Source organism: Martes martes (assembly GCF_963455335.1).
Source record: "Martes martes genome assembly, chromosome: 2".
Taxonomy (NCBI): Eukaryota; Metazoa; Chordata; class Mammalia; order Carnivora; family Mustelidae; genus Martes; species Martes martes.
This window is the reverse complement of record NC_137889.1, coordinates 49234636-49248605: the sequence shown is the minus strand read 5'-3', so window position 1 is coordinate 49248605 and position 13970 is coordinate 49234636. Positions and strand designations below refer to the sequence as shown.

At 40.8% G+C, this 13970-nt stretch overlaps 1 protein-coding gene across 1 annotated transcript in view; it reads right to left on the bottom strand.

Annotated features, from left to right (window-relative positions):
- Window positions 1–13970, bottom strand: part of CDCA2 (cell division cycle associated 2) — a 48976-nt gene that overhangs the window by 21733 nt on the left and 13273 nt on the right. Inside the window, exons 5-10 of the mRNA XM_080796956.1 lie at window positions 13504–13654; window positions 11895–12094; window positions 10192–10276; window positions 4878–5086; window positions 2586–2670; window positions 1879–2129 (exon numbers count right to left, since the gene is read on the bottom strand). Of these exons, the coding sequence (XP_080653082.1) occupies window positions 1879–2129; window positions 2586–2670; window positions 4878–5086; window positions 10192–10276; window positions 11895–12094; window positions 13504–13654 (981 nt within the window). The remainder of the gene's footprint in view (window positions 1–1878; window positions 2130–2585; window positions 2671–4877; window positions 5087–10191; window positions 10277–11894; window positions 12095–13503; window positions 13655–13970) is intronic.

The window sequence follows — 13970 nt, the reverse complement described above, 5'->3', positions numbered from 1 at the left end:
TTAATGACACTGAATAGTTTTCTGTTCTTGAGTTAGGTTATACAATGCAGTAAAGTCGCTTGGAGGAAACCTGTGTCCTTTTGGAGTTTGCCTTTGAGCTCTGCTAGGCTTTTAGTCTAATTATGATCTGCTAGTGAGGTAATACTCTCCCGAGTATCTGATGCCCTCTGAATTACAAGGTTTTTCCAACCACTCATATTGGTGGGAATACTTCCTGCCCATCTGTAAGCTCTAGGGATTATTTCCTCTGCTCCATGTGGATAGTCCTTTCCCTGACATCAGGTGGTTTATTCACAATCACACACTGACCAGTACTCAGCTACAGGCTCAAGTGAACCCTTTGCAGATCTCCAGAGCTCTCTCTGCAGCTCTCTCCTCTCTGGTCCTTTGCCACGAGCTCTAGCCTCCTTTGTTTTCCCAGACCCCAGCTCCATTTTCTCAATTCATGGAGACTGCCAGGCTCCACCAAGGTAAATCCTTCCTGTGCTGTGGCCTGGGAAGACCAGCCCAGGCAGTAAGCTGGGGCTCCTATACGGCTTGCCTCATTTGTTACTCTTCTCTTGGGGATTACTATCCTGTGCTTCCTGATGTTCAATGTCTGAGAACCACTGTTTTGTATGTTTTCTGGGGATTTTTTTTTTTTTTTAGTTGTTTCTTACAAAAATGTCAATTAGGTCCCTCCAACTCTACCTTGGCTGAACTTGGAATATTTTTATTTCAAAATATAACAGGCAAGGGAGAGAATGAATGATGGTCCCAATATAAAAACGGGCAAAGGGGCGCCTGGGTGGCTCAGTGGGTTAAAGCCTCTGCCTTCGGCAGGGGTCATGATCTCAGGGTCCTGGGATCGAGCCCCGCATCAGGCTCTCTGCTCAGCTTCCCTTCCTCTCTCTCTCTGCCTGCCTCTCTGCCTACTTGTGATCTCTGTCAAATAAGTGGAATCTTTAAAGAAACAAACAAACAAACAAAAAACAGGTAAAGATTAATAGACAATTCTCTAGAGAAGAAATTCAAAGGCTTATAAACCTAGGAAAAAGGTTCAAACCTCATTAGTAAACTAAAAGTTTTCAAGTCATCTTTTTCTCTTATTAAGATATTTTTAAAAGGGGGCACCTGGGTGGCTCAGTGGGTTAAAGCCTCTGCCTTCGGCTCAGGTCATGATCCCAGGGTCCTGGAATCAAGCCCCGCATCGGGCTCTCTACTCAGCAGGGAGCCTGCTTCCTCCTCTCTCTCTGCCTGCCTCTCTGCCTACTTGTTATCTCTGTCAATAAATAAATAGAATCTTTAAAAAAAAAAAATACTGTCAATACCCAGGTTTACAAAGTGTGGTAAAATAAAACCATTTATACTGCTGTTAAGTCCAAAGTGGTACACGTTCTGGATGCTCAGCAATATATATCAAAAAGGTTAAAAAAAAATCCATTTTTTATCCAGTAATTCTACCTACAGAAAGTCATCTTAGAGGAAAAAAGTTTGTATTTACAGTATATCAGTTCTAAGGTTGTTGCTCTCTCACACCTTTCCACCTCTGAAATCTGAGCACATCCTACAATTCATGGTGTGTGACAGCTTCAGTTCTGGCCCTTTTCTTGTTGATACATAAAATGATGGTACATCCTATAGTCAACGGTATTGAGGGTCATGAAATATGCAATGCACAAGGTGTCATGCAAGTATGAGAACATGGCTAATACCCCATACACCTGTCATGATGAGCACAGGGTCGGGGGGGGGGGCTACCTAGAAAAATGCATTAATTTATACCATGACACATCATTTAGTCCATTTTGTGATTTCAAAGCTTAATTATTATTCACACAAAACAGGTGAGGGCTGATGGAAATAAAAACAAGTTTGTTTCACATTTTTCACACTTACAAGATTCTCCCCCTTGTCATCAAAATTTGGTTGTGATAACTGTAGCTGCACAGGAACTGGTGATTGCTCAAGTAGCAGGGGACTGACACCACTTAAATCCTTTTTGCGGACAGGCGTTCCTCCTTTACGCAACGGAGTATTTGCTGGCAAAGACTCATCAAACACCTCAGGGCTTAGGTCCTCTCCAAAAGTAACTCTTTTCCTCTTCCTGATATTTAGAAAAGCTGGCACTTTGCAATTTTCTTGACCTTCTGTAGATAATAAATGGGTAGATTAAAAAAAATTGGGCTCTATTTCTTATCTAAAAATGCATATCCTAGAATCTTTTAACATGATTAGATTCAGCTCTTATCCATTTAATAGAAAATACAGTTTGTAGAAAAAAGAAATTCAAAATGGAAAAGGTTAAGAAGTAGTTCTAAAATATGATAATAGATTTTAAAGTAAATGTTGCATGAGTATCTTAGAAGTTTAGAAAATTGGAATATCAATTTTCTTTACAAGTAGTACCGTTAAGTACAAAGGGGCAGATGAAATGGACAGAGTAATTGTCTCTCCAAAGAGATTCCAGTCAACTGTCCTTCCTTCCCGTATAATGTGAGAAGCATCAAGGCATTTAGCAGATCATTGAAACTACCACATAGTAGATCAGATATTTCACAAGAAAAGGATACCATGAACCTTCAAAATAAATGTGAATTTCTTACCTGCTTTTTGTTCTTTGCAACAGTTTGCAAGACTTGAGATTAAGCCTGGATGAGTCCCATCATCACAGAGATTGTCACAGTGTTCCTAAACAAAATAAACATAAGTGAATAATTCTACATATATAAATGCATATGCACTTCGGTAAGAAGGGCCACTCTGAACTGTCTGTCCAGGATAGATACTATGCAGTGTTGCAGATTACATTTACTTTCATAATTGTTCTGGCTTACTGACATGGGCCACAAAGAAAAACTGGATGCCCTAAACATTACTTTAGTAAACAGTATTTTAGGTCAAGGTTAAAGAACAGAAATCCATAATAAGGGCTGAATTCACTCCATCATTTTTAATCTGGCAAATGAAGATCAGGAAAATATGAGTGGCTAGAGTTATACCACAGTTGGTGTCAGATAAGAGAACTATCTACAGGTATGAGAATTGCATGAAAATAAGAAAACAAAAAGGTAAATGGCATAATGGGGTGTTTTGTCTTTTAAATGTGGGAACCACACCTTTTCTAAGTTCTTGAGTTTGGAACAAGGAAAGAAGGTAATGTCTGTCCCTGTATACTTTCCCAAAAGCTTGAGAGAGTTGGCAAGCTGGGAAGGGAGGGTCAGCCTAAGTCCTGAAGCACCAGACAGGGTCCCACTCAACACAGGGCCCCCAAGTGATGCAGGTGGGAGCCAGGGCTGTGGGCTCCATGAGTCACCTCCAATTCATCACCTGCTTCCTACACCCTGGACCAGCTCCTATTCTCTAGGGCTGTTCATTGACTCCACTGCCCCCATTCCAGGAGCAGCACCTTCTCTCAGCAGCTGTCTTGCCCCCAACAAGCCTCCTTGAGCAACTATCTCTCAAGTCCATTTCATCTTCCTGATCAGGGAAATGCCTTTATTTGTGAAATAAGTGAATGTAGAAAACAAAATTCTTGAGAATTTATAGGCTATCGTTAATTAAAACAACCACGAAAATTAGCTCATGACTCAAACTGTATACACCTACAAACTTTAGAGAGCTCAGTAAAAAGATCATTGATCATAAAAATCTTCGTAAAATTTTCGTGGTAGGACTTGTTGTTGGCTATGTAATGCTGTTAATCAGTAAGGGTTATATGGATCGCGAAGATGCCAGGTCCGTTTGAGGAGAAGATAAAACAAATACAAGATATGAATAAGCAGTTTTGCATAGAGACCCATATCAGCTCTTTGACCGGAAAAACTGTTAAAATGTTTAAGATAACCGGTGACCGTAACTATTCATGTCAATAGAAGACGGCTACCTCCTTTTGGCTTTAGAAACAGATGTGTAGGCATGGTTATATATTTAAATGCCTGTGGATTGAAAACAAAATGACTTCTTATTTGCCAAGCACTGGTGGTAATTTCATATTATTATTGCAGTTAATGCTCAAATCACCTTGTAAGGTAGTTACTAGTGTTGTCCGTTCACAGATAAGGAACACAGGGTACAAAAAGGTGACATAATTGGCCCAGCTCTTGAACTTCAGAGTGAGGATCTGAAACCAGGCACTTGGGACTCCAGAGCCCAACCTCTCCACCTCTCAGAGTTTATAGCCTGCCATGGATTTCTGTATCAGATTTATCTGGGTTCATTTAATAACCTCAAGCCTAGGTTTACTTCGAATGGGGCTAATATTCTCCTTAGAGTACTAGGGCTGCATGTACATGATCTATGACAGAACTGTCTGTAGACATACTCAATAAGGGGCGCCTGGGTGGCTCAGTCCATTAGGCATCTGGCTCAGGTTATGATCTCAGGGTCATGAAATGAAATCCTGCATCAGGCTCTGTACTGAGCGTGGAGTCTGCTTAAGATTCTCTCTCCTTGTCTCCCTCTATCCCTCCCTGCCACAACTTGTGTGCATGCACGCTCTCAAAAAAATAAATAAAATTTAAAAAGACTCAATAAATGCCAGCTAGTTCCCATCAACTTACTCTTAGCTCATCCAAGCTGAGTTTAGAGAAACATACAGGCCTGTGAAAAAGCTATCTCTGAGACCAAATATTTTAGGTGGAAATAACACACACACATTATTATGAAACTCTCATACAATACAGTCTATATATATCAAATTCTACAAGTTATATTCTATGATGAGTTTAGAAAGAGAGGAAAGAAGAAAGGAATGAACTCTGCACAGTGCTCTAAGTAAGGAAAGGAGGGGAAAACATTTGAAACCAGTATGACATATACAACAATTCACAAGAATTGCTTTAAGCCCAAATGCATATTTATTCAATTTGCTTTAGGAAAAGGAGCTCTAAACTTACCTGCAGGCCCTCTGGAAACAGCTTAACAGAGGGTTTCTTTAGCACAGAACGAAGTACAAAGGTCTCAGAGGATGAAACGTCCCTCGTACACTGTGAAGTAACCAGGGACCTGACTTCAGGAGTGGTGTCTGTGCTCACTTCCATCAAATTGTCAAGTGGAACAGCATCTCTTGATCTTTTGCCCTCTACGCACTCGGCAACCATGACTCCTTCAAAGGAAACGTGTAAACAAGAGAGGTAGAAGACACCTGAATCAAGTGTTCTACACCAAAAATACTGTGCATTTGCAAAGAGACTAACAAACACATTAGAAGAAGTTCGACCCCAAAATACCCAACTTAGGTCATAACATCTGGAATTCCATTGAATATATAAAGAGACGTGGCGCTGGCCATAGTTTTCAATTTAAATCTAACTCCTGAGGGTAAAGGTAAACAAGGAGTTTTGGCTGCCATGAATCTAAGAAGAGTACCCAGGCCTCCACTCGTGAACCCTGTGCTTTGCACCAGAAAACTAACCTGAGCTGAACAATGAAGGAGGACCAATTTCATTGCTGGAGTCAGAGGCATTTGAGGATGCAAGGGTGGTGCAAGGGAGAAGATGGGACGTGAGGAGAGAGATGATTAAAGAAAAAATGTCATATGCTGTGTGTGCCCTCAAACAAGGCAAGGCTTCCTCCTGTGTATTTTTTTCTCACAAGAGAGCCTTTCCTTATGACTGACGCTTAACAAATATATATTGGGCACTTATGATGTGACAGGCACTCTTTTCTAGGTGGTAGAAAGATGATGATCAATAAAACAGACAAATCTCCCATACTCTGGGGGACACACAGAGAGGGAGCTACACCTATTAAAGGTGAGCATAGCATGAGGGACCCCTATGTTGGAATTGTTCTCTAGCTTGTCTGCAACATGGTCATATAAGTCTACAGGGAATAAAAGTACATGGGAACTAAATATATACACAAATGAGTGCATGTAAAACTGGGGAAATCTGAGAGTCAGTGGCTTATATCAGTGTCAATTTCCTGCTTGGGATACTGTATGATCACTACCCAAGATGTTACCACCTGGGGAATTTGGGGGGTCGGGGGGGACAACACTGGATCCCTTTAGATATGATTTTTACAATTGCTTGTGACTCTAAGTCACCTCAAAATAAATAGTTACAGAAACGTATAGGTAAAAAGTAGTAATGTATGCCTTTAAGGGAAATAATGTCAAAATTAAGGGGATATGGCAGGAGAAGTTGGGAGGGGGGAGTTGCTGTTTGGAGGTGTTCAGGGATCAAGCAGGCATCTGAATGAAGTGAGGAAGTGAGCCATGCGTGTATCTAAGGAAGAACCTTACATGCATGAAACCAAGTGCAGAGAACTGAGATGAGAATGTACTGGACACATAGAGGAAGAACAAGACCAGTGTGGCTGGAACAGTGTGAAAAGGAGAAGAAAGCTAAGAACCTCCAAGAGAAGGCTAAGGACTAGGTCAGGTATGGACTGAGTCCCATTCTAAGTAGGGTGAGAGGTCAATGAAAGGTTTTGAGAAGGGGAATGACACAGTATAGCTAGCATTTTAAAAAGAGCACCCTGGACGCCATGTAGAAGACTCCAAAGAGGGGGGCTGGCAAGGACGGAAGCAGAGAAATCACATAAGAGGACGCATGAAACAATCCAGGCACGAGAAGGTGGGAGCCTGGACCACAATGATAATAGTTAGGGGGCGGGAAGTGGTTAGACATCTGCTATATTGTCAAGATAAAACCAACAGCATTTGTTAATGGTACTGAAATTGAACTTTTTTTTTAAAAGATTTATTTATTTGAGGGAGAGAGGTGGGAAGAGGGGTAGCAGGAGAGGGAGAGAGGGAATCTCAAGCAGACTCCCCACTGAGTGTGGAGCCCAACATGGGCTCAATCCCAGGACCCTGAGATCATGACCTGAGCGAAAGTCAAGAGCCAGGCACTTAACCAACAGAGCCACCTGGGTATGCCCAGAAGTTTAACTTTTAAAAGGGAGGTGGCCAGTGTTATTCTAATGCTTTTGACTCAAGCAATTGGGTGAATGGTAGGATGGTTTATTGAGATGAAATAAAACAAAACGACAAAAAACAACCCAGAGATGAGCAGACTGGGGAAGGAAAAATAGTCAAGATCTTCTTGAGTATTAAGTCTTAAGTCTGAGATGTTTATTAGACAGCCCTGTGGAGACCAGAAAAGGCAGCTGGGCACTTTAAAGAGTTCAGGGAAGAGGCCAAGGATGGGTATTTAAATTCTGAAGTCAACAGTATGCAGGTAGCATTTAGTGTTGTGAGAATGCCCACAATCACCTAGCGAGTGAATGCAGAGAGAAAAAGCCCGAGCACTAAAGTCAGGGCATTCAAATGCTTGCAGGTTAAAGGATGTAAGAGAAGAAAATAAACAGACAAATAAGGAATGGACATTAAAACAGGGCACTGTATGTTAATGGGAGAAGTGAACAACTCAGAACAGAGGGAACACCTCAGGCAGGAGGTCCTCCAAGTGGCAAGGGATCACCCTGAAGGGATTGGCCTTGGGTCAGAGCACAGAGGATCTACTGGAACAGGAAGGGAGGGGGAGGAAACAGATGCTTGGCCAGAGGGGCATGAGCATGTGGTGGTGAGTGGTCCAGGCCATTTGCTTCGGACATATTGCATTCTCTCCATGACAGAAGCATCCAGGGACAACGAAGGGGCACCAGGGAACTTTATCTCAGTCATTCATGAGTAGGGCTGTCAGATTTAGCAAATACAAATACATGAGGCCCAGTTCAATTTTGAATTATGTCTAATTATTTATGTGTATGTATGTTGATATAAAAGAAAAAACACTGCACAAAACATACACCGTGTAAAGCAAAAACAGCGCAGGATTTAAAATGAATATAAAAGTAATACAGATGTTATCAATAGTGTAAAGGACCATAAAAGACATGCGTGGGCAGACAGGAAATAGAAACTTTACAAACTGTCTGGATCTATTTCCCCTAACACCAACTCTTTTTGGGTTCCAGGACCCAATTCCAACTTGGGGGACGGGGATTCTCCCACACACAATGCCACCAAGCAATTCTCAGACACCAGCAGGGGGTCTAAGAACTCAACCCAAGTCTGACCCTACCCAGAGATTGCATCAAGGTCAAGGGCTCAGTCCAACAAGAGCATCCCTCACTCATTTAAGATGCCAGTCTGGGGCACCTGGGTGGCTCAAGTCAGCTGGGTGCCTGCCTTTGGCTCAGGTCATGACCCCTGGGTCCTGGGACTGAGCCCCACATCGGGCTCCCTGCTCAGCAGGGAGTCTGCTTCTCTCTCTGCCTTTCACCCTGCTTGTGTACTCTTTCTCACTCTCTCTCAAACAAACAGATAATTAAAAAAAAAAAAAAAAAAAAGCCAGTCCCAAGTCTTGGGCTGTCACTGGTGCCTCTGACATGCTACAGACTGGAGGTTCCAACAACCTCCTCCTTGGATTTCAGACACCAGTCACAAGTCCAGATTGCTACCTAAACTTCTGACTGAGTGGCTATCAATCAAGAGGTTCTCTTAATGTTCTTTTAATTTGCCAGAGCAGCTCACAGAACTCAGGGAACCACTGTGTTTGCCAGTTCATTAGAGGAAATGAGAAAGGATATCAATCACCAGCCAGATGACGAGAACAAAGGAGCGGTCTGGGGAAGAGGTACAGAGCTTTCATGACCTCTCTTAGGAGTAACACTCTCTGCACATTTCCATGTGTTTGTTCACCAACCAGGATGCTCTCTGAACCCTGTGTTTCTGAGTTTTTATGGAGGCTTCATTCCGTGGCCATGAATGGTAACGCCATTGGCTGATTCAACCTCCAGCCCCAATCCCCTCATCAGAAGTCAGGAGTGGGGCTTAAAGTTCCACCCTCCAATCACACAGTTGGTCCTCCTGGCAACCAGCTCCCCACCACTGGGTGGGGTCCAAAAGGCACCTTCATTAGTAGTAGTAAGATATCATGTCACTGTTATCGCTGTATTTTCAGGAACTGTGGAGGAAGACCAAATCTATCTGAAAACCGTGTATTTGGTCATCTATTTATTATTTACTCATTCAGTAAATATTCATTTAGATAATGAATATAAATATATGTTTTATAAATTATTATACTACACTGTCTTTTACATGAAGTTGTACAACATTAACTCTAAGTAGACTGAAAGGTTAAGAATGTATTTTGCAATCCCTAAGGTAACCTTAAAATGATGCAATGAGGTATAGTTTGAAAGGTAAATGGGTAGGGGGTTCTAGCTGGCTCAGTCAGTAGAACACACAACTCTTGATTTTGGGGACATGAGTTCGAGCCCCACATGAGGATGAGAACTTACTTTAAAAAATTTTTTTAAACAAATATTAAAAAAAAAAAAAGGTAATGGATAAGTGGTTTTCCAAAAAGAATATTTCAAATAAACCCCAAAAAGAGAGAAGGGAAACAGGAACAAAAATCGGAACAGAAAATGCATGAAAAAAATGGTAGATTTATAAATCAAACCATATCAATAATGACTTGAAAGGTTAATGGGCCAAATGCCCCATGGAAAGGCACAGGTTCTCGGAATGGATAAAAATGCAAGACCTAACTATGTCTTTTAAGTTTTACTTTAAAGATAAAGACATGGGTAAGTTCATAGTAAGCCTAATACCTTACTGGTGACTTTTACACAATACCAGCATACTGATTTGGGGAAAGTTTTGAACGCTGGTCCCTTTCTACACTTAAAAACCAAAAAAAAAAACAAAAACCAAACCAAAAACCAAACCAAACAAAAAAACAACACACATGCAGTGTTTTCTCTTACAAAATACGTGTTATATGTTCAGACATCCTGTTTTTTTTTTTTTTAAAGATTTTATTTGACAAACAGATCACAAGTAGGCAGAGAGACAGGCAGAGAGAGAGGGAAGCAGGCTCCCTGCTGAGCAGAGAGCCCAATGTGGGGCTCAATCCCAGGAGCCTGGGATCATGACCTGAGCCAAAGGTGGAGGCTTTAACCCACTGAGCCACCCAGGTGCCCCAAGACAGGCTGTTTTTTTTTTTTAATAACAGATTCTGTCAACTTGGAAATATCTCACTCTTATCAGCAGCAGTTTAAGGAAAAAAGTCCTCTCTCATACAAGAATTCTGAAACATTTCTACTAGACCGAGAGCTCCTAAAACGTAGGGCACTGCCTCAGTTTCCCCAAAGATTAGTAAACCAACCACAAATGTCTACTGAACACATATTTCAATAGGTGAACTGGCACAGGTACTACGTACTACGGAAAGATTAAATACTTACCACTTGAAGCCTCTGTGAGCTCGGAAAGTGAAACAGACTCTCCAACTAAATATCCAGACCGTGTTAAACCAGATTCAAAAGATTTCTTGGCAGGGGGATAAAATTAAAGAAATATTAAGTCTTATTACTTACAGGAGTACTGAGATCTTTGTAAAGATTGAAGTATTACAGATTATCTAGAAATCTGATCTTAAATGAATCAATCACTACCTAGCTGTTAGGAAAGCATACAGGGATTCAACCAAACACACTGTAACTGCAGCCTAAACATCCTACTGAACAAATTTCAGCTCCCTGGGAAGTCTGGAGGGCACGTTTTGTTGCCTTACTGTTAGAAGTCTAGAAAACTATACTGATTAATTTTAAAGAGGAAATTCTCAAAAGTAATGAAGAATGGGGGAGTCTGGGTGGCGCAGTCGGTTAAGCATCTAACTCGTGGTTTCGGCTCAGGGGATGATCTCAGGGTCGTGAGATCGAGCTTCATGCCAGGCTCCATGCTAACCGTGGAGTCTGCTTGAGATTTTCTTTCCCCGTCTCTACCCCATCCATTTGTGCTCTCCCCCACCCCCTCTCTCTAAAATAAATAAAGAAATCTTAAAAAAAATAACAAAAAATGTTATGTAATTATTTAAAAAGGTATCAATAGCTAGGAAAAACATTAATGGCTAGGATAGAAAATACATTCCTTTTAATGTGGACACCATTTCTAAATCATGGTGTCTGCCCAAAGTGCTGATGAAAAACTGTTGGTTTTGCTGGATGATAATTTCCTATCAACTAGAAAAAAACAGAGGGAGCAGAAATTGTAAGTGACTGTAAGTTACAAATGAAACCTACTGGGCCCTGAAGAATCTTACTATCAAACATTTATTATGCCAGTCCAAATCAGATCAACAGAATAAGCTCTGAGTCTTTGTGACAGAGAAGTTACAGATAAAAAGTTTCAGATCTAATGGTGTCAGGTGTCTGCTCTAACTAAAGATATGGGAACCAGCTGTGTCCCACCAGAACTAAAGCATGGAAAGCCAATGGTAAGAGAACCAGCTTCCTGTTTACATGTGAGTGAAGGTCAAGGATCCTCAATAGTAGTATTTAATTCATGGAGCTTACGATCTTTTGATAATCTTGACAGGCTTTAGTTAGTCATAAACAACAAAAATCCCTACACCTACTTGAAGGAAGTGAGCAGAGCAAAGGAGAAATTGCTAAACAGCACCCTGCTTCCTAGCCAGTAATAAAGCAGGTAGAGGCAGAAAAGCCAAGTGCAAGACCTCTCAGACCTGAGCAGCACAGCCCACAGAGAATCTTCAGCTCATTTGCCAGTTGCGTAAATAACATGCTCCTGTTTCTGCTTCCTCCAGCAGACTAAAAGCTGCTCGAGGGCAGGACCATGATTTTCTCACAGCTGTACCATCGGTATCTAGAACAATACCTGGCAAGCAGAAGACCACAGGGCTTAATATTTTCATTAAATGTTTTTTTGTAACCAAAAGCAACATATTCATCAAAACTGTCTAACCAATAAGCTAACAATAAAAAAATTTAACAAGTAGGAGATTCATACACACACAGCATAATTGAAAACTCAGCTACAATATTAAAAAACAAGGTACCCTAGCTGGAAAAGGGTTCTGACAGTCTTAAAACTGTCTAGCCGGAAAAACCAAAGCTTCATTTTCCTAGGACTCTGGTCAGTGAATTACCTCGGAAAAATCTGCAGGTGCAGCTTCAACAGCACACATTTTGCCTGTATTAGGAGAAGGGGCACTATGGAATATCTGGAGATGAACCGCATCCGTGAGATTTTCATCAAAGCCACTCTGAGAGGATATCCTTCGACGCTTGGATGAAAAGTTTGCAGGGAACTCAGACTCTTGACATCCACCAAGCTGTTCCTTTTTGGCTATATACAGGCAAAAATATATTTTTTTACTATACCATTTTTAAATTTTGCACATAATAACTTCAGTAAAATGTAATGCCTGAATCTAAATATTTTATCAATTAAAAGTACATTTTTCTATTCAGAAGAAATCTAGCTGAAAGATAAGAGAACATCACTACTAAAAGGATAATAAATATTATTAAAATTTTTTTCTAAAAAAAATTTTTTTTCTAGACTTTAAAAATGTACAAAGATACGCTAATATGTATTTCCATTTCTGATATAGTATCTCACTATTTTAAGATATACAATGAAACCTTCTTTTTAACTTTTTTTTTTTTTAAGATTTAAGAGCACATGTGAGCAGGTGGAGGGGCAGGAGAGGGAGAAGCAGGATCCCTACTCAGCAGGGAGCCTGAAACAGGACTCCATCTCAGGAGCCCAAGATCACGACCTGAGCCTAAGACAGATGCTTGACTGAGTCAGCCAGGGGCCCCTCTTTTGAACATTTTAAAGGATGTGGTTATATTCTAATACTGGTTCTGCTTTGACTGTGTATGATTTTACAAAACATACAGCCAAAATGTGCCTCAGTTCTTCCCAGCCACAAAAAGTGAATTTGGTCGTCTGCAGAACTAGAGCAATCATGCCAGTAAAATATTTTAAAATGCAGGTCAGGAGTGAAAAATAGGTAAGTTACAAACTACAAATACAAACGAGTACATCAGAGTGGGTCACACACTGGGGAGGTAGATGAATGGGACTTGAGTAACAGTGCTCTGCGTGTGAGGAGGTGTTGAAATGTACCTGAGGATGGTCCAAGAAACCAAAACAAAATCATGTGGAACCTCAGCGTGTGAAGCACTGGGGAATGGTGATGATGATTATGGTAATGTCAAGACTTTGTTCAATTCTGGTGTTTCAAATGCCTTGTGATTGCAAAATCAGAAGTGACAGGAAAAAGTAACCAATCTAAAAGTTATGGTAAAGAGGACAGGCTATTAAGATGTAAGATTAGATATATCTGTTTATAACATCAGGGTTTGGTGTTTGGTATTCATAGAAATGCTTGCCAAGCTTAATAATCAACTTCCAAAAATCAAGGTTTAAATGATCAAATTTCCCTCATTCTAAAGATAAAATGAGCCAACCAGCTCTGACATGTTAACACACAAAACTCAACTGTGGCCATGTGGAATTATAGGCTCGGGAATGAGTAAAAAATCAGGTTTTTTTTTTTCAAGACAAACCAGAAATCCAAATTTTTGTGTGAAATTTCCCAAATTTTAAATGTTAGGCTCCATTTAAAAATACAGCTCTGCTCAGAAAAGACTGCCTTCACACTGTGGAACTAAATCTTTTTTATACCTCACAGGCGTCTCTGAATAAACACAGAAGTCCAAACTGACTGAATTCTTTTTACTTACACGAGCCTGTTGTCTTGAACTCTCCTTCAGCCTCTGAGAATTCAGGATGGTCGATCATGTTTTCATTTTCCTTTATGCAGTGAAAAGCTGACTGGAAGGCAGACATTCGCTCCCTTAAAGAATTAACATTTCGATACAGTACAGGACTGCCCTGTTAAAATACAGACATGGAAGGTATTATAAAGAAATCAAACACAGCATCTCTATTCTAGGTCTATAACCATTATATCCAGGACTAAATACATAAAGGCTTTTTGAAGATCAGAGGTAATGAGTGTGGCAGAGCCTCATCTCCCTTGAATCATGTATTTTCAGTTTGAGTATTTCGAGTGCTGCCATCACCCTGGTTTCTCCTCTGCTCCTCCCTCGCTTTTCAACCCGAGCCCAGAGAACAGCTGTGTGTTATGTCTAGACGTACAACCTGGCTCAATACTGTTATTAGTCAAGCCACACACATGACAGAAATC